This window comes from Pollicipes pollicipes, unplaced genomic scaffold, assembly GCF_011947565.3.
Source record: "Pollicipes pollicipes isolate AB1234 unplaced genomic scaffold, Ppol_2.1 Scaffold_4881;HRSCAF=5763_pilon_pilon_pilon, whole genome shotgun sequence".
Taxonomy (NCBI): Eukaryota; Metazoa; Arthropoda; class Thecostraca; order Pollicipedomorpha; family Pollicipedidae; genus Pollicipes; species Pollicipes pollicipes.
In genome coordinates this window covers 10,122,438-10,143,453 of record NW_023596576.1, presented here as the reverse complement: position 1 = coordinate 10,143,453, position 21,016 = coordinate 10,122,438, and the positions used below count along the sequence as shown (strand labels likewise).

Genomic DNA, 21,016 nt, shown 5'->3' with positions numbered 1-21,016 from the left:
CGTGCTCACAAGGAGCCTCGAGCCGACCAAGGGGAATGTTCGATGAGGTCCAAAGAGGGGCCTGGGCGGCCCACAGGAACCGACGATCAAAGGCCCGGTTGGGGGCTTAAGGGCCTGAAGGGCTGGCTATGGGTCACATAAAAAATCGCGGCCCATAGGACTGTGACCTGAAATATCAGTCAGAGGTCCTCTTGCACCGTTTGAGGACCCCTTGAGACAATGCGAGTGTCTTAATCGGTCAGAGATCACGAATACCGATCAGTTGGCTCCGTGTTGGTCTGAACTCTTGGGGCCCATTCTCCAAGCGGGAACGAGGCCGGGCCTGCGGCTTCCATTGGTTGGAGCTCCTATATCGTCCAGGGACCCACAGTGCCCAGCAGGGTATTCTGTGGTAACAAGGGGCCTCCAGTCGGTCAGGAGCGGAGTTGCTCCACAGGGACGGGGACGAGGCCCCGAGAGACAGGCCCTCTTGTATTGGCCGGGGCCCTCTGAAAAGGAAACGTGGGAACTTATTGTGAATGCTCGCACTGAGGCAATGGAAGGGTCCTATGCTAGTCAGGACCCTCAGTATCTAACGGTAGGCCCTCCAACCCAATTCTAGCACTGGCGATGTTGTTGCGTCATTAAGCGTTTCTGCGTCAATCCGGGGTCAACTGCGCGGGTCAGAAGGGCTCTCGCGTCAGGCAGCGAACCAAGGTGATATGATGTATCCCTCTAATGGCCTCCGGGACGGCCAGGGGATCCCGCCCCGTGTCGCCAGAATGCCAGCCGAAAGACACACCGCGGTGGGACAGAACGGTCCTTCAGCCATTTACTGGGGACAGTAGTGCTCCCCGTAGTATTCTACTCAAGGGGACCCTTCCTCGGAAACAAATGGGTGGTCTCCTTAGTGGTGAATAGTGTGTCGAAATGAGTTAAAAAAACCGCACAAGACCATTCCTGTTTGCTTGAGAACGTCCACTCTCTTTCGGAATCGACCAGTGAAACAAATTACATCAAAAGGTTTGAGCCTGCGCACCAGTAATCTCGGAGGCAAGAACAACGATAGCCTGCGTTGCAGTTTCTGTAAAACCGAACGGCATTGGCCACTGCAAGTAACACCAGGCGGCGGGCGTCGCGCGCGCAAGAACGACCACCGTGAAATAATGTTCCTGAATGTCTTTCAAAATGATGCGCCGCGGCTTCCAGGTCGGAATTCCGTCGGGGCTTCCGGGCGCGTATGGATAAGACGCGTACAGTTCAAAGATGACTCTGGGATTTTGTTAAATCTTTGAGGTTGTCCTCCGGACAGGCTGACAGTTACAGTAACACGAAAAATAGAGATTGTGCATTTGTTGCTCCAGTTCCAGTACCAAATCCCAGCACCACTTCGCGGTGCTGTCAACGCCAATTCATTAGTATCATCAATCTAAAAATCGCACAGGTGAAATGCACGCCTGGAATTTATTCTAAATGTACGATTTTAAGACCAAAAGAGTTCACAGGTACTTCTTTCAGGTGCGTCATCTCTTTCGTCCACCTGTTGGTTACCACTTGTTAGCCGGGCCGACGCTACCTGGCCTATTGAGACTGCAACGCCTCGGGTCGAGGTTTTTGTTGCTAAGATGTGCTTGCGCGCATGTTCAAAACTACGTTGCATAAGTTGTATCACTAATCAATTCTAACTGAATGTTTAACATTTCCAGACAAACATGGCTTGGTAATGTTAATACAGATTATTGGCCCATTTTGATCTTCAACCCACATTCGCCTGGCCCTTGACATCTTTACAACTCAGATAATAATTCTGCCAAAGTTTCTGAGTTCTACCGTTTTAGAAAGATTTCACTGGACCGTTGCTCAATGAAAAGTGCCGACGATTTACTTCATGCAGTCGTTTAACGTATGATTTTTCGGTCTCGACTAAGCTTCAGGCAGAATGGATCTCGCGGTAGGTTTTGGCTTCTGTTCCAGTTATAAAAGGAAACAATGAAAAGTATCACAGACAAAGATGTCCTCATCAACAGATTGGGCACATCCGATGATTTTTTATGGGGGGGGGGCCTTCACTATCACGTGTACGGCGATTGACAAAGGGTTCAGATATCTTCGACACTGCGTTTTATTAAAAGCCCGCAGGAGAGCGAGCTCGGCGCGAAGCCTACCCCGCGGCGCCGGATCGCTCGTCACCAGGCCCCCCTGTGGCCCTCCACGGACCGCTAACCACCGCCAGCACGCGCCCGCCGCCCGCCCCGGTAATTGCTCCGATCGACGTGGGAAGCTGTGGCCGGGCCGGTTCCCAGCGGCCGCCCCTCCGTCGGCACGCGGGGGCGGCACGCGCGCCCGGCGTCGACGCCGACGCAAGGGAGGCACGCGCTGTCCGCGACCGACTAGTGCAATCGGCACATATGGCGGGAGCGCGGTGTAGAGCGAGGGGAGGGGTGAAAAGAACAATGCCATCCGCGGGGCATTACCCTGGCAGGAATCCGGCGTGGTAAACACCGGGGAACGATTGTGGTACGGACTTCACCGCCGCGCGATGTTACGGGAGGAAAGTTAAGTTAGACCTTCTGGCCACATGTCTTACCTCAAGAACAAACCGCAAGAATGCAGCAGGAGCAGTCTACGTACAACTAAGCCATGTCCGATCTTGAACATGTATGCGTATCAATTCTGCAGAGATGAAGCGCAACAGGATGCATCTGCATTATTGATTTCATCCTGGTCTCACTTGTTGAGCAGAGATAAACAGTCCATTGTGGGACGTCTTGTGGCATATGTAGGTCTCTAATGTTGCAATCATGGGTGTAACTTCACCGGCAATTGGAAATGCAACCACGTCCTCAACATACCTGAACGTTAATTCTAGGTCGATGTTGTTGCGTAGGAAGAATGGACATCAACCTGATCGACATCCCAATATTGTTTTGGAAAGCTGCATTTCTGGTTGCACGTCGGCAGCACGGGTCCAGGGGGATGGGACTATGGGCCCCCTTGAGCGAAAAAGGCGCCCAAAACCTCACTTTGGTTCACGTAGCCTTTATCCCCAAGATGCGCCAAAGTTTAGTGGCACCGCAAACAGCCACAAATTTTCAGGTTCAGCATGACAAATGAACACAAATTGGCCTGTAGAAATAAAATTGGCTAGACCCGACGGACCATTCCGGCGTAAGATGTTTTACCAATTAGGCAATAAGAAACCAAAAATAAAGTGGCCGAAATCCGGGAATTTCTTTGTGAGGGGGAGCAGGTCACCACATTCCAGGGGCACCGCAGGAAAGCGTGGCCCTCTCCTGGACAAAATCCTGGACCCATCTCTGCACGTTAGTATATCGGTGATCAACCTTATGTATTTACAGGTCTGTGGATGAATATGAAACAGATGAAATCACACTAAAAAAATGTCCATTAGCACAGCGGGGGTATATTTAATACGGCATGTGAGGATGATAGGCAGACCAACCAAGCATATCAGGGAAAATCATGCCCATGGCCGTAAGCAGAGATAATCTTGCTAGAAACGATTGAACATACCGAAGTTTTATTTTCAAATGTAATATTTGGGCGAGTCAAAGCACCTATTACGTGTTGTTTCAGCGCAGCAGATGCAGAGCAGCGAAAATATTATCCTTTTGTGGCCGGTGTTTCCAGCTGATCTCGTCCTAAGCCCATGATCGTGAGTTCTACCATAAACCATAAATAATAACATCATGCGCGGCGCAATATCTCGTATAATGCTAGCTGTGCTACCATATTGGGAAGTTTCATCATTCTTCGATAGGGTTAAGGCTGAGGCCAAATTACTGCAGCATTACTAAAGCGCACCTGATCAGATGTTGTCAGGGATCTACGATGGCTTAGTGCTGATCAGCTCGTCAGATATCATATGTTGTGCTTGCTCAAAAAGTCTTACTCACCGGTCAGCCACCAGATATAGCCGCGATGTTCACACGTGCCGAGCACACTCATGAAACGCAACAGGTTAACCAGTTGGGGCGCCCCCGAGCGGTGAGCAACTCTGGCACTCGCCGATTTAGCTACAGAGCATCGGATTTGTTCAACTGCCTGCCGCCCGACTTGCGCAATGTTAAGAGTCTGGGCCGCTTCAAGAGCCGAACTATGGAGTGTCTACTGAGTGAGGCGAATGTTGGCACATGAGTGGGCGCGTGTGTGAGTTCGATTGTGTGTGATGCCACAATGTGAATGCAATAGTGTGATTCACCGAGATGATCCCTTGACCGATGTGTGATGTGTTAGGTTATTTTTTCTAGGCTTCACATTGTCTCTTTTATGCCCATTTTTATCAATGATGACGTGCAACTTTTAAAAAGCTGCTGGATCTTGTGGAAAGTTACGAAATATATGAACATTATCTGGGCCCCGCTCCCGTTCGCTGTCGGCGGCCACTGGCCTGGCCCGGCTGTCTCCCGCATGACTGACTGTGCACTGATCGTCTGTCTGCTTTCTTGCATATTTCTGGATCAGCATTACTACTAACTGGTGTGTCAAGCATATGGTGGACACCTGCAACAGCATTTTTTCCTAATTACCTTCCCTTACACCACACCACCTCAGAAAAAAACTTCCGTTAAGCTGTCTGCCTAAGGTATGGATTGGCCCAACGGACATTTAATCGTTCATCATTCAACGAGACAACTCGATCTGCTTTTGAGTGTAGGCAGGGGCGTAGCCAGAGCGTTGCTGAGGGGAACACAACGCTGACAAAAGCCCCTCTTTTGGTGACAGCCGAAAAATTCCCAGATATAGCCTACATGTTAGTAAGGGATGCGGTTTCTTCGTTTTACTGTTCTTTTTTCTTGTCACTGGAACAGAAACCTGAAGCCACCGTGAGATTAAATTTGTTTGCATTTTGAAGTCCACATGCAGAAATAAATGCCGCAGAAATCAGACGCTGAACGACGGCATGGAATACATGACTGGTGCCCTTAATTTGCAATGGTTCAGTGAGTTCTTTATAAATCGATAGAATTGAGAACCCTTTTCAGAATGTTTTACCCAGAATGTTTTACCAGAATGTTTATGGGTTATACATACATTAATGACATCACGAAAGTATATTGTAGATCGACATGTTTGATCGAAATTTGAAGATAAAATTGGATTGTAGATCGAATGGTCAATAATGTGCATTAACGTGGCCAAGCCATGTTTGCCTGCAAATGTTTAGCATTCAGTCGGAACCGAGTAGTGACATAATTTAAGTGACGTTTTTTAATTAGTCTGCTCGCAAATCTAAGCAAAAAAAATCGACAACGGGCGTTGCAGTCTCCGTGGTCCGCGGAGCGTTAGCCCAGTGGCTAATTTTTCCCCGTGGCCCACCGGTGGACGAAAATAAGGACGCTTCTGAAATTATTACCATAAAACACTTAAATCATTTAGTAATACAAATGATGTGATGTAATTTTGAGCATACGCACTCACAAATCTTAGAAACAAAACCCGACCCAGGCGTTGCAGTCTCCGTAGGCCGCTCGGCGTCAGCCTAGCAGCTAATACTAAGCCGTGGCCAACGAGTGGACGCAAATGATGACGCTTCTGAAAGAAGTACCTTTGAGCGCTTCAGGACATCAAATGTTATATTTAAAGGACAGTCTGGGCGAATATTCTACGTGTGAAATTTTTAGACTGATGATTGAACGGATTGGCCCGTAAAACACTGAGAGTGGTGCTGGAATCTGGAGTGGAACTAAAAGAGTAAAGGTAGAATCTCTATTTTCCGTTTTTCTGTAGCTATTATCTGCCCAGAATACAGAAACAATTACTGATAAAAAACGATGTCATACGCTCGCAAGTCATAGCAACAACAGCCTCGACGCACGGCGTTACAGTCGCCATGGGCCGCGCGGCGTCGGCTTGTCGCTGTGACACCACGTGATGGCCAATAAACAAACGAAAAAGATGACACACCTTGAGAGAAATGGCTGGCGAACAAGTTAAATCGGCATGTATATTCAATGTGGTGAAAAATAAGCTAAACGCCACCTTAATCTGAAAAGTGGGGGGGCAGACAATACTACTGGTCCCTCCACCTTGAAAATTGGGATGGGGGGGGGGGGAGGGCCATGGCCCCTCTGGTCCTCCCTGTTCCCACGCCTATGAAGAAAGCTCTGTCTGCCAAGCTTCCACTCATAAGAGATGGGCGATTCAGCGGATTCGTAAGGCCCATTTGTGCGGTTTCCCAAAGGCGTGTGGCTCCATTTGCTTGTCTTTTGACATGATTTGCATGAAAGAAACAGCGGCGTCATCATCTCGCTCCTCCCGCAGCGTACTAGTCATCTTATATGCTGATGTATAATTTTTGGAGGCTCTTAAACGATAAGAAAATGTGCCTGAAAATTTGATGAAGTGTGGGCGTGCTGGATATAGGCCTCAGCAGCCAAAAAAACATGCTGGGCTTATAGCAGACAAAAAGCAAATATATTGAGCGTTGTGAGCAAAATAAAACCATTTTAGGGCAAACACTGTTGAATTTTCTCAGCTTACTCAACAAAGGCTGATGTAACTCGGCGGTCTGAATGTTTTTTGGGCGCTTTTCCGGCGCATTACCTTACTCCTCGTTCGTCGCCGCTCCATCTCGTCTGCACAATGACATAAGCGAGATAGTCAGGGTGCACGCGCCGCCAGGGCCCCCTGTTGCGCATGTTGGGAGTGACGCGCCGCCAGCGTCCCCTGCCCTGTGTGTACACCGCTCCGTCGATCCCGACGCCCACCGGCGTCGGTGGCGACGGGGACGCGCATTCCCCGCGCGCCAGTCATTCCAGAGCCAGCTGACGACGCCGCCGCGTGCTCGGCTGCCGATACTGCCGCACCTGCCGCCGACTCACCCCGGAGCCCCCCCCCCCCCTCCCCCAGCTCAGCTCCCCTCCGTCGGCGCGCGGCGTCCCGGCCGAGCGGACCGGCGCGTGGGCCTCGGCGGCGGACGCGCGGCGCCCCGTCCAGTCGGGACGGGACGGCTGTGGGCTGACCGTGACGGCGGCGGGACCGGAACATTGCTGGGTCAAGAGGAGGTCCGACAGCCTCGCGGATTCCGTTCAGGCCACTTTGGCGTGCGGTGACAGTGGAGTCGCTTCAAACTCGACCTGCGCAGGACAGCGGGTTGACAGTGCGTGCTTGGGATCAGTTCGTTGCGCCAGTCAACCGCCGAGGGTTTAGAAGGCAGATCAGAAGCAAACGACCTCGGTTATGCAGCGGGTTTACCATGTTTGAGTGTTTCCTGGCAAGGGTTCAGCGCTGCTGGGAAAGATTTAGAAATATGACTCATGTAATACCGGTGGGCTCCGATCACGACCACATCTGATCAGGTCCATGCTGGTGCGATGTAGACTGCGCCAGTTTATAACCAACGCTTTCGTCCTCTTTTCAGTGGTCGTTATTGATGAGGTCCTGGAGGCTTATCCAACTACCGCGTATGCTGACGATGGCACGGGTCTGCAACTGTGTCCCTTCCCCCTCGGCGCCCATTTTAAACACACCACCGATGGGATGCTGTTTTTAACATGAATCATCCTGTCACGTGCGCACCAACTCCGTGGGAGCCCGCCCGCAAGGGCGACATTCGCCTGCTACGGTCCGTCGCGCGCGGCAGATGGTGCTGAGTAGTCTTTTGTTCAGGCCAGATGCAATCGATACTATTGATTCGCTGCCGTTTCCCACCGCTCCTCTCGGAATAATCGAAGTTCACATTCCACAATGGGATGGGGATTTAATGCCGGCGTCGATTAACGCCATTTGTCAGGTGCGGCCGACCTTAAGCAACGGCCGTCGGAGACCGGCCGACCTTAAGCGCCGGCCGTCGGAGACGGACCGGCTTACCTACCATCGAATAGAACTGATATTCAACAGATGTCTTTGTCCATCCGTACGATGGAAGATCTTCTGAAATTGCAATCCAGCGTTCCTGGCCATAGGCGCCGGGAGGTGCGCCTCGTTTGACCCGAGCCACATGGGTAAGCTGGCTGGCAGCTGGCCAACGAGAGTCGGCCTGGCAAGAAGGGGGGGGGGGGAGAGCTGTTCTGAAGCAACCAAAACTGCATGCTCACCACGGAGCAGATCAATGCTTGACTGAAGTGACTGCAGACACACCGGCGGCTGCGGGCGTGGCGGCACGGTAGCATCGCGCCACCCATCACACGGCAATGGTGTCATTCACCGCAGCGGCTACCCAAGAACAGGTCTGCCTACCCCAGACGCTCCTGGTGGTAGTTGCTGCGTGTGCTAAACAACACTGTGCTGTGTGCCACCGTCTCTGAGAATCTGTGCATGTACGCACATTCACCCAGCCACGCTCACGCCTTCTCATCGATGCGCAATGGAAGGTCTGTGTATCGAATGCATTTTTACGAATAATTACACCTTCTGAACATTTAGCATTGAGAGCGACGGGGACGTGGACTCTCCCTTGGTATTCGCATTACATTGGCTTCCCAGTGATTGATGAATTGCTGTACTCCGCTGTAGCGATCAGGGATCTCAGAGGATTTTGGTTTTGGAGAGCTTGAGTACGCCCCAAATGCGCGGCAAGGACGCGATTTGCAGGAAGTGTAATTGCTTCCCCTTCTTTAGCATATAAGACCTTGCGCATGAAATTCAAATCCACGACAACTTTCGGATCGGGTTTAGTGGAATCCCATCCCCACGTGAGGGATGGGAGACACTTTGATCAAGGCTTGGATTCGGGGACGGTACCACTGGAGGACGGGGACGTGAGACGCATTCCCCTCATCGGATAGGAGAGGACAGTCCCCACCATCCCAGCAACCTTCTAGAGAGAAGCATATTGAAGATCCCTCACATCGGTTGTATTACACTGCTCACATACTATGCTACAATGCTACTAGGCCATGCAAAATGCTACTACGATGCCACGATGCCACTAGGTCCTGCAGGAGACCGCTCGGTGATGCTTCCCCGTACTGGTCGAGGGAACTGAATGTCATTCGGACCGGCGTCTGTCGAGTTTAAGGCCGGTTTAGGAGGTGACTGGATCATTAAGTGCCTGACCTATAGATGGCGCACTAATGGATATTGCATATTGGTCAGTTTTTACTAGCTATTTGCAATGGATATCACACATTTTTAAGGAAGAGGCGAAAACGAATCAACTGGTTGCTATATGCGCATTGCAATGCGATATCCAAAATTCCCCAGGCACGACTGCTATCTTCGGACGCTCTGGGTCCATAACCATTACGTGTTATGATCACATCTATCGTCGGGTTTTCCCAGCAGCTTTGGAGCGCAAATAGACATGGTCGCCCAAGTTTGGGCGAAAAGGGCGAAGGGCGAAATCTGCGCCCCCCCCCCCTCACTGTTTTCGAGGCTTAGCCAAAAATAAAAGGGTGGAAGGACCAGAAATTTTAAGTGCACTTATGCATTCGTTTTGTGCACGGAGGAATTTTTGAATTTTCAAGCACGTCACTGCACTCCCCGATGTCAGTCTGTGGGCAAAGTCTAGAAATTATAACCCCATGACTTGTGTAGGTACGAACAGATTTGCTGAAGATTGCAGAAGTGTCATGTCTGTTATGTGTTACATCTTGACTAGCTCTGTTTAATATATGAGCACTCTGCACTTGTATCCCTGGTAGCAGCATGGCTTACAGCGAGTATTTTGCGGCGGCTGGCCGACGTGACGGGAACCAGCTCTAGACCATTGCCCCTAAATGTCTTGGCCCGTGTGTGTTCTGCAGCATTGCCAACCAAAAAAACTCGTAATATGTGTCTAAGGTCTGTTCTTTGTTTTATACATGCATGTTTCATGCCTATACATTCATACAACCTATACGATGTTATGAAAATGATGCACTTAAGCAGTTGAAAATAACAGCTTGAGTTAAAGATAACCTATAAGTTAAATAAATAAACGCAAAATAATATCTTTTTTTAAAAATGACATCACTTGACCAAGCCTGTGTCGGTGGCCTAACCTGCAGCTATGGCTGCAGCTAAAACTGTGGACAAAACGCAAAGAAATATTCAAGAAAGTCTTGGGATGTAGCCAAGTGTCGGGCCAAGGGGAACATGATCCCTGAGTCAAGAAAGCTTTACTAGTTACTAGGTGATTTCTCGCGAATTTGGCTCAAATCCGCGGGATTTCGGGGAAATCTGACATTTGGTGCCGTGACGATGACAGTGACAATGACAATGTTACCTGCTGATGTTATGGTACTGAAAAGTTCGCGGACGTTGCGTCGTTAAATTTTCATGGTGCGCTAGAAAATCTTTGAACGTTTGGCTATGCTAAGGACCGAACCATAAACAGCAGTGGTGTAGATCTATGAGGAGTGCGTTGACTCTGATCTCTAAGCAGCGTGCCGCGTGATACTTATATAACCACTGTAATGCGTGGCCAAATTTACTCCGTGCTGATGTTCTTGCGCAAGCAAGAAAAAAAGCCAAAGGCATCGAGCTAACACGCCAAAGCGCAGCTCCGGGTATACAAAGTAATACACGAAATCGTATGGAATAGTAAAAATAGCTTTTGCCACTGTACATGCCACGTTTATAGACTGCTACGACCAACTGGCCTAGGTGATAGTATGAATTGCGTTGAGAATAAGTTGCGATACTGTGATGAGGCATTTCCGCTGGCCTGGAGCAAGTGACGTCCTCCGAAGATGGAGGGGAGGGGCTGATAACCATTTGCGTTATTTATTTGTTTCCAGTCAACGCTTACAGGACCAAAAACAACACTTTCAGAAAGGTGTGGGTTTCAATCTATGCCGCCGATCCCTCGTTCACACGCCCACATGCCTTACGATTTTGCTCCGCAAGGTGCGTAAGGAATGCGCATGACACTGCTCATTTAGGAGCACGCCAATTATCAGACGCGTGATTGCCTACCCACTTTTTATGCAAGTGTCGTAAGGATTTTACAACCTCGTCTCTGCGATCAAAAAGTGGTGGCGACAACCTGCTCGGATCCGCCTTTGCGGCGTGAACAGTCTATAGCACGCACGATTCGAGTAAGAATGCCTCACACTCATGCAGCAAAGCATTGTGAGCTCACCTCTAAGCCGCGCCGCCTTGTGTGTGCTTGCAGTGTGTGCCTGTGTCCAAAGGTGGCCCGCATCACATGGCTGCGATTGCATCATGCACGACAGTCGTACGTATGGCATGATCAGGCATCTGACAACTGACCTCGTCAATGTATCCGTCCAACATCGTACCTGTGGCGTGTAAAGCAGATAATCACGTAGCCCGGCCACATTTATGCATAAACATGAACAACAAAACAAACATTAAAATTACTTTACATTACCCTCTGACGATGCATGAAGGCGGTTTACTCGGGAAGACCTCATAGTAAGTCGAAGCCCAGCAGCTATAACATTTTCAGATGTTGTGGATTTCTTTGCATCTAAATCACCACGTCTTAAAATCACAATTTTCTGAACGTTCTAGGCAAAATAAAACAACATCATTACGTTAAAAGGAGAAATATGATCAACTAACTTTCGAGATAGCCTTTCGCTTTTGCCGTTCATGACACGGCATCGGCCACGGCCTCGCGGTGCAGTGAGTAAAACAGCAGCCCATGTGCCTTTGCGCCGCCGGAGCACAGCACTCCGGAGCCGTGTCCTGTTTCGGGCCGACGGCGGCGGCACGTGTGGGGCCGTGGTCGGCCCGCGCCGGCGCCCGCGCTCGCGCCCGGGGTGACGGCGCAGTCCTCTGTCAAGCGGCTCCCACGCCGCCGTGGGAAGCACCGTGTGAGCGACGGTCAGGGGCCACGGGCGGGACGCGCATGCGCAGTGGCGGCGGCGGCGGCGCGCTGGCCGCCGCTCGGTCGTGTGCCACACCGGGGGTCGATTCCGTCGGCGGTGGACGCGGCACGTGCCGAGTGGCGGCCGCCCACCACGCGCACGGCTTCCTGACACGTGACCGGCCACTGGGCAGCCGGCGCGCGCACAGACTCAGGTCACGTGACCCAGCAGCAGCGGCCATGAGTGGCATGAAGAGAGCGCTCAGCGACAGCGAGTGTGACGACGCGTTCGCTGAGGATGGCAAAGAGTGAGTAAGGACTGACGTTCTGCAAGATGCCAAGGTGTTTGAGTCGAGGCTATGACTGCTAAGGGCGCCACCATCGCCACGCCTCTCATGTGATTGTATATGTCGTGATGTGGCTCAGTCAAGGGCTTACAGGATGTTGCGATGAGGGGATGTTGACCACTCTGGAAAATGATTTAGCTGTGATGAATCGGACCAGACACGATTTGGAAGTCATGGCAAGGACGGAATAGTGCATGGATTCTATTCAATGTCGGTGTGATGATTGCAATGGATTCTGAAAATAAAATCGATGCGGTGACTTCCTCAAAGGAATGCGCTGGTGACAATGGCTCCCAGGGACATGTGGTATTCACGGCGTTAACCGCGTCCGTCTGGTTCACGTAAAGACAGAATGCGTACCCCAATACAATGAATCTCCAGTCAGTTCTCTGCATGTTGTTCCCGGACCGCCTCATCATCAGTGCCCCGCCCGGCGTGCCCCGGCACCGTCCGCTGGCGGGCCGGGCGTGACGTGACGCCTGGCACGCTCACGCCTGACCTGACCTCGACTCGGCAGGGAGTCGTCACCACACCGGAAACGTCGGCGCGGCGTGATCGAGAAACGGCGCCGCGACCGGATCAACAGCTCGCTGGCCGAGCTGCGCCGACTCGTGCCGTCCGCCTTCGAGAAGCAGGGCTCGGCCAAGCTGGAGAAGGCCGAGATCCTGCAGCTGACCGTCGACCACCTGCGCGTGCTGCACGCCAAAGGTAGGCAGAGCACTCAGCGGCAGCACCCCGCAAAAGGCGACGACGTGGCCGGGTTCTCTGAGCAGGCTGCGTACCTAATCGTATCGCGTGGCTCTACAGCTGGTCCTGTTTAATTATTTTATTTGGGGTCTAGTGCTCCCGTTCCGGATCCTGAATAAACTTTGACTTTTTCTCCATCACACTCTTTTTCTGTCCTCCTCTCCGCTTCCGTGCGTCTCTCTCTCCCTCCTCTCTCTCGCTCGCTCGTTCTTCTCCCCGTGCTTATTAGCCAGACATCAATAGCCATCTCACGATCCACCTGGTTGCGGACAATCGCTCCCGTTGCCGTTGACTCTGGCGCCGCCTGCGTCGGCCGCCTCTGGACCAGGCTGGGATCCGTCCTCCCCTTCCGCCTGCGCCAGCCGTCCCTGGGTCGGATCTCGGACCCGTCCTCCACGTTCTCTGACCAGGCCCTTGGCGGGATGATATCCGATGGCCGACTTCACAAATGCAGTAAGGGTGAGCTGATCGAGGACCATTTCCAGTGAATCGCGAGATCGACTTGAGGTTGTAAACATTAATAGCTGGATATGGTGTCATAGGGTGCGAAACAGCTGGGGTTCTTAAGTGATGACTGTTGTACCCAAGGACTTAAAACGCGTTTGAAGGCAGCTTTTCTCTTACTTGTGGACGCTTTTTCGATGAAATTTGTGCAAACGTCGCGCTTTTTTTCGTGTTTTTTTTTGTGTGTTGTCGGTGACCACCAGGTCTTCCCCCGCTCCCTTCGCTTGTACATATTGTCATCACATCCAACAAATTCTGTCTTTTCCCCACTGTGACCGCAAGCGACGCCTGGCGACTTTATTTCTAACCGTACGGTTTTTCTCACTCGCCGTTTCTTCTGCTTCCACTCCCCGCAATTTGCCCCAGTCATTTCCATTTCCCGTCATTGGCCGCAGGCGTCAGGCCTTTCTTTGTCGTCGCCTCTGATGTGCCCTTGTGCCCTGTCCTCTATGGAAGCCGCTCAGTTCCCACGTGCTAACTGCGGCATCCCGTCCCCTACCCAGACAGGTGAACGTCTGGCTTTGTCGTTGTACGGAGACTGGAATCCCCGCACAGGGCCGCCCTCCCCCTCCCCTCTCCCCCCTCCGCGATCGTGGCGTCGGCTCGCGTAGGCACCCTGCGTCTGTCGTAATATAGAAGATTGCGATCCTTTGGAATGGCTTCATGTGACGATCCCGTGACCGAGACGCTGCGGTGGGTTGGCCTGAGAGTGCGTAGTCACCTACTGCGCCCGGCGGCGGTGCTACGTTCCTGCTCGCCGGTGCAGTCTCCGGTGTTGGCCTGCATGAGCCGTCCCAGTCTTCCGCGTGCGCCGAACATCGCGTGTCACCCGGGAGACGCAGCCTCACGACGTCACGTCCCGCCTCGCGATCTTCTGTTCCGCAGTTGGTTTCCTCTCGCGCGCTGCGAACAGGTTTAGTGCGAGTGCAGCCGGTGTGCTTCGCAGTGCGGTGGCATATCTGTGAGAAAGTCGTGCCGCGTCATGGCCTCTGGTATTCATTTCGACAACACAAAGCGTGCTAGTTTCGCTTAAAACTTCGCGAAAGTTTGCCTATGTGCTTTATTGGACGCAGCTTCGTCCTAGCGCCGGTCGTTATTGGCCTAACGTTGTTAAGACCCTCAGGCCACAGTGATCCTGGGATCTCGTGCGTATCAGTTGACCGGGTCGGACAGTCTCACATGAGAACCCGCCTTACCAACAAACCAGCCTCCCACTGCTCCACATCCCGACGGTGTCGGCAGCATCAGTTCGGCCGTGGCGTCGGGCCGGTTGGCTGGTCAGATCCGGCGCGACCAATGCCGCCGTCGCGCTGCGGCTGCCGGCGCCGACCGGGCCGCTTCCGGCCGGCCAGCTCACACGGCGCCGCCTGGGAACGGCAGCCGGGGTGAGAGGTGGCGCTGCGCTCCCACGGTCGCGTGTGCCGGCCGGCCGCCGCCGCACGTGACCTCAGGGTCCGGTCAGACGGGTCGTGTGTCGGTCTGCCGCCGCCGCATGTGACCTTAGGGTCCGGTCAGAGGGTCGTGTGTCGATCTGCCGTCGCCGCACGTGACCTCAGGGTCCGGTCAGACGGGTCGTGTGAGGGTCGTGTAGGTCTGCCGCCGCCGCACGTGACCTCAGGGTCCGGTCAGCGAGTCGTGTGTCGGCAGGCCACCGCCGCACGTGACCTCAGGGTCCGGTCAAAGGGTCGTGTGTCGATCTGCCGCCGCCGCACGTGACCTCAGGGTCCGGTCAAAGGGTCGTGTGTCGATCTGCCGCCGCCGCACGTGACCTCAGGGTCCGGTCAGAGGGTCGTGTGTCGATCTGCCGCCGCCGCACGTGACCTCAGGGTCCGGTCAGAGGGTCGTGTGTCGATCTGCCACCGCCGCACGTGACCTCAGGGTCCGGTCCGAGGGTCGTGTGTCGATCTGCCACCGCCGCACGTGACCTCAGGGTCCGGTCAGAGGGTCGTGTGTCGATCTGCCGCCGCCGCACGTGACCTCAGGGTCCGGTCAGAGGGTCGTGTGTCGATCTGCCACCGCCGCACGTGACCTCAGGGTCCGGTCAGAGGGTCGTGTGTCGATCTGCCGCCGCCGCACGTGACCTCAGGGTCCGGTCAGAGGGTCGTGTGTCGGTCGGCCGCCGCCGCATGTGTCCTCAAACGTCCGGTCAGAGGGTCGTGAACTTCATTCACCACCCATGCCCTGTTCCCCGGCAGGTCTGGACGCGCTGGCGTACGACCCAAACAAGTTCGCCATGGACTACCACAGCATCGGGTTCCGGGAGTGCACGGCCGAGGTGGCGCGGTACCTCGTCACCGTCGAGGGCATGGACATCCAGGACCCGCTGCGGCTGCGGCTCATGTCCCACCTGCAGGTGAGAAGGGCGGGGGGCCGGACGCCGCATAGCGCTGACCGGCCCGGACGCGGTGAAGAGCCCATCGACCGACCGTCGCCTGACACTGCGTGGGCGTTGTCATGGAGGGGGGGGGGGGGGCTGACATGGGGTTCGTTGAGCTCGGCACAGGGAGAAACTGTTTGCAAGAAGTATGCAACATCCCACATTTATAATCTACTTATTCTTACACATGTTTGCATTTTTCGCTTGCCGACGTCCATTTAATGGGTAAATGCACGCCCAAATTTAACAAGGGGTGGAGTGATTTTACGTGCGCCCGTTGCTGCTGTGAATACGTCACTGGTTTTGGAATAGGTGTACTAACATTGCCTGGTTAACCAGCCATGGACGCGGTATATACCTTGCGATCGTGTGGCTTTAGAATGAATAATTTCACCAAGTTACTACCAACATAAGACTTGTTAAAAGTGTATTTGCACAAGCCTCAGTTGTCACATTTTCCAAGTTGCGGGCTGAGATAAAAACATTTCGGTTTTTCCTCGGCTTCCGTCCGCCTTTGTAGAAGAGTGGCCTCAAGAAACGGGCCAGTCAATCAGCGTCCTTACCTGCTGCGTCTTGTTTCGGCAGTGTTACTCTGCGCAGCGCGAGCTGGCCAACAAGCAGCACAGCTCCGGCTGGGGTCTCCAGTCGTACCCGAGCGGCGCCAGCCTGTCGGCCGCCGTCGACCAGGGCTACCACGCAGCGCTCGCCGGTCACGGCGCGTCCACGCTCGCCACCCACGAGCCCGCCCCCGCCAACCACATGGCACGCTACAACCCGCCCGCTGCTGTGGGCGGAGTCATGACGCAATATCCGGCCAATGGGGGCTTCCCCGGCGCGGCGCAGCCGATGACGTCATACGCCATGGGAGTGCCGTCGCAGCAGCACGTCGGTCAGGCCAGCGCCGGATCGGCCAAGCCGTACAGGCCCTGGGGCACAGAGCTGGCCTACTGAGCCCCGTCACCGGGCTGCCCAGCTAGTCATACTTGTGATATGAGGGTGCAGGCAGCGCGCGCCGCGCCCGGGTGCGTTCCAACGGCCCGGAGCTGTGACGTCAGACTGCTGTGCCGTCGCGGTCTCCTCACCACGCCTGCCAACTGTATAACGTTGGTCTGAAAGTATCGCATGGTGTATTCCGCTCGTTCATTGACTATGCAAACGAAGTTTTCCGTTTTGCAGTGGCAGACGTTATTTCGCAGCTTCATTTCCGGTGGACGTTTTTACACCGGCGCATTCTTGGGAGAGGATGCTTGCTTGCGACAGTGTGTACTCACGTTGGCAGTCAGACCTGCCCACCACGGAGGCTGCAGTTCGCTTTTTCGTACATCAGGGAGCCGTCGACCCGCGGATAATGAACGCCAATGAATCCAGCTCAGCTGCGCATCATATTCTCCCACATATGGTGGCCGCAGTGTCGAGGATACCGAACTAGACTCGCTGACATCACTCCTTGACTGGCTGATCCCAATAGATTAGTTTACCGGCGCCCACCACTCACAATGACTCGTCCGTTGTTTGTGGTCGTCACGCGGTTGGATGTGAACATCGTCTGAACAGCGAAGGACAAACATGCACTGATCTCAGATGAACCGGTCCTGTCCGCGCATCGTGGACTGGGTCGATTAGATGTTGGCTATTTTCATCATGTTTTTGTACCGCATTTCCCGCACTGAATGACATCGAACATTCCACACTAGTCGTGTAAGATGCGCGTCTGTAGACAACGAGTGTGTGTATCATATTTTTATACATGGTTCGTACAGAGTCTGCGTGTGGTATGTATCATGCGAGCGAATCTCCGGCATGGAAAGCGCTATGGAATGAGTCTACGCAGTGGCGGATGCAAGACATTCATTTGCACGGTCACCCCCGATCACCGGAGAGAGCCATTTCGGAAGTAAAGAAAAAGTGTCTGCATAAAGACCCGTAAATCAAAATTCGCACCACTGTCTTGAGAATGACATTCTGCGACCTGCCGAAATCAGACAAATAATAGTCAATAGGTGAATAGATGAAAGGTGGGAAAGAAGAGCATAATTTATTTTCTTTATCTCTTCCCATGCAAACCTGTCAATAAATTAGGCCACATTCCCTCCATTCGTCGGGTATCACTACGAGAGAGAAAAGTGGGCTCGTGACATGAACTGGCTTACCTCACACAGAGAAGCGTCATCCGCGGATGCGGGTCCGAGGGTGACGCCTCACGGATGTGGCGGGTCGTCACCCTCAGACTCGCTGCATCCGCGGGTGTGAGGGTGACGCCTCGCGGATGCGGCGGGTCGTCACCCTCAGACTCGCTGCATCCGCGGGTCCGAGGGTGACGCCTCACGGATGAGGCGGGTCGTCACCCTCAGACCCGCCACATCCACTCCGTGAACACTACAGGCGCAGCATATCGAGCTGCGCATGTAACAGCCATCTCAATGTATTCATGGATGCTGGGATGTATCAATGCTCAATGTATCCGGGTATTGTTGGGATACCCGGCAATGCCCGGGTGGTAAAATAATTCGTGCTGCAAAGTAACGATTTGGGGAGTTTTGTATGTGTTTCCATGTTGGCAAGCTGATGGAACCTTTGTTGCTGGCATTTGTACTTCCATTCAATCGTTGGATATGCACAAAAAACATTGCCGGCTTATCTGAGGACAACTAATTTGAGGAGCAAATCCATGGATACAACTTCTCAGAAACACCACATCGCTGTAAGTTCAATTTAAAAACAGCCCAGGGCAAATACTACTGTGCCCATACAACCTGCGGAAGTCACACATTAGTCCCAGTTAACCCGCAAAGGACCACTGACACGTGACATGCTACCGTATCATCGGACATTATCGTTTGACCAGCTGACCAGTCTGTAGGATCACGTGCCCGGGGGTGCAGCACTACGGCCTGCTACCCAGCTCGCGCACTCCAGGGCTCAGGCACTCCTACACTACCCTGGAGTCGCCTGGAGTGGAGTCGCCTGGAGTCGTCTGGAGTCCCGGCAGCGGACGAGTCGAGCGATGGGTGACCGCGGGCACACACGAAGCAGCGCAGAGATGGGCAAATGCCAGAACTGGGATAGCGACGTTTGTCGGGTCGCTTTCTTTCACCCTACATTCCCAGCAATGTCACAAATTCCACACATTCCGCTGTCTGCCTCGACACCAGCGATGAAAACCGACACTCTTCCTTGTTCAGTGGGACCGCTTCAGAGTCACGAAAAGCGCAGCCTCTGATAGCTGCATCCCAACGAGCTCCTCTCCACATGCAATCCACAAGTGTAACGACGGCCGTTTTATCTTCGGGGTACTGACTTGAGCGAGTTCAGTACAACGGCGCTGCTGGCTGAGGCGACACTAGTAGCAGTCAGCGGCCCACACACCACAGTGCACCGGAGTCAGCGTGGGGTCAGACCGGAAGGCCTGCTCTCCAAACATCTACTGCACGGAGAACGCTCGTGAGTCCTACACTGAACAGCGGTAATGGTTCTCGCCTCATCGTCCTTGGAAGTTTTTCCGAGCGGAAAAATGAATTTGTATGCATACTGAATTGTCTTAATGACAAGCACGACCAGCGCTTTGACATGAATTCGAAGTTTTTTCAACAAAACAACTATTTTGCAAGCAATTGTTTCTTAAGCAATTCCAACATTTTGAGGCCATGTTTACGCCAGGGTTACATCGCAAAAGTGCATTAGCACCACGCAAACAAATTATTTCACTCTGGAATACACCGCACAAAATGCGTCAATTTCAATCCCTGACACCGTTGTTGTTATGCAACCAGGTGTAAGATATACCGCCGAATGATTCTGTAAACCCATGGCAGCTATCATACTGCACTGGAGTTCGAGCATGACTCCTAAGAAAGCAGTCCTTATGCCGCTGATGGTGAGATCGGTGTGTCCCGTCAGCATAGTCGTGCTGAATATCCCTCCTATTCTGTGAGAGCGGATATCGGCGGCACCGAGCGAGGTCCGCCGCCGTGCAGCACATCCTTGGTTTACGAACAGGGGCACGTAAATGGTAGTCCCTCCTCCACTTACCAAATATGTGACATGTATGAATATGTATGGTACTAAATGCTGAGTTAAAAATCGAGGTAGACACGTGAAATGAAAAGACCGAGAACACGCCATTGTGTTTTACGGCACAAAAATTTGCGTGCGCCTGTGGTGCGCTTAGTTCGGTTTTTACTTTTTGAGCTACGCCCCCGCAATGTTAAAATGCTGTGCACGTCCCTGTTCAACGATGCAACAGGTTTTCAACAGAGTCACAGAACGGCGAAAAAAGCAATTGTCTATACGTGAAATTCCGGTCTGCAGGTGTTAATGCGTGAAAACAAGTGAATAGCACCGTACCATCGAGCGGTTTGTGCGGCGTTAGGAAAGCGTAGGCTGGTGGTGCTAATCTAAAGGCCATGTCACTTCGAGCAGCCCTCGAGATCCCAGCTTCTCCAAATGGGACTATGACTCGCCACACATTATGCGCATGGAAGAACGCAGTATATGAGGTCTCTGGTAACCACTCCTCTGGGAATGAAGCAAAACGAAAGTAGCGTTCGTGACCGGTTTGATGAACACCCTGGATGCGAGCGTTTGCGGAGAGCGGTCACACCAATAGGTGAACGCATGATTGTTTTTTTACGTCACGCTGGAACAAGGTAAACAAAATACCAACTTTGAAGCATCAATTTTAGTCACAGGAAGAGACCAAGCGGATTTACGGCTGTAAGAACTGCTGCACAGGCGTAAAACATTTCCGAGGCTGAACATACAGACGGGGAGTTGAGAGTTTGATGCTCATGCGCTTAGTTTCTGAGCGAATTGACCTACTTTTGAGGGATGTTGTTCAGTTATGTTGGAAGCATTACTGAGCTGGGGCATCGTAAATTTAAGATAGTAATTCAACCGACTTGCTCGTACTTCAAGGGAGCATTCGGGAAAATATTTCCTTATCGCTAAATGCCTTACGCTATCGGTTACTGATGGCAAGCTTATTTCAACTGACGTCACTCATACCGGCTGAGTATATCCAGACCGCAACACTTGATGTGTACCAAGGCCTGATTGGTGGTTTGGTAAGTAGCTCATTGTCGTTGTCATGCCAACTGCCATGCCAATTTTCGACCAGATCAGAGTAAAATCCCCGCGCACAACCGCAGACTTACGGCGTATGTTTGACTTTAATGGCTTGTATACGCCCAAATCACCCATTCCAGAAATATCATTTGGAGTAAAAAGGAAGCCATAAGCCTAGTGCTATGCTGAACCAATGACTGTGCAAATCGTGCCCAAAAGCAAATTTTCATTTACCTAAAAACATAAATGCATCAGAAATGATTTCTTGCTGGTTCT

At 52.6% G+C, this 21,016-nt stretch overlaps 1 protein-coding gene across 1 annotated transcript; it reads left to right on the top strand.

The window, feature by feature from the left end:
* The first annotated feature begins 11,931 nt into the window (after positions 1-11,931).
* Positions 11,932-16,627, top strand: LOC119099801 (hairy/enhancer-of-split related with YRPW motif protein). Its single transcript, XM_037222880.1, has 4 exons — positions 11,932-12,009; positions 12,566-12,756; positions 15,495-15,652; positions 16,262-16,627. Exons 1-4 carry the CDS (start codon positions 11,942-11,944, stop codon positions 16,625-16,627), a joined length of 783 nt encoding a protein of 260 aa, XP_037078775.1. The 5' UTR covers positions 11,932-11,941.
* The last annotated feature ends 4,389 nt before the right edge of the window (positions 16,628-21,016 follow it).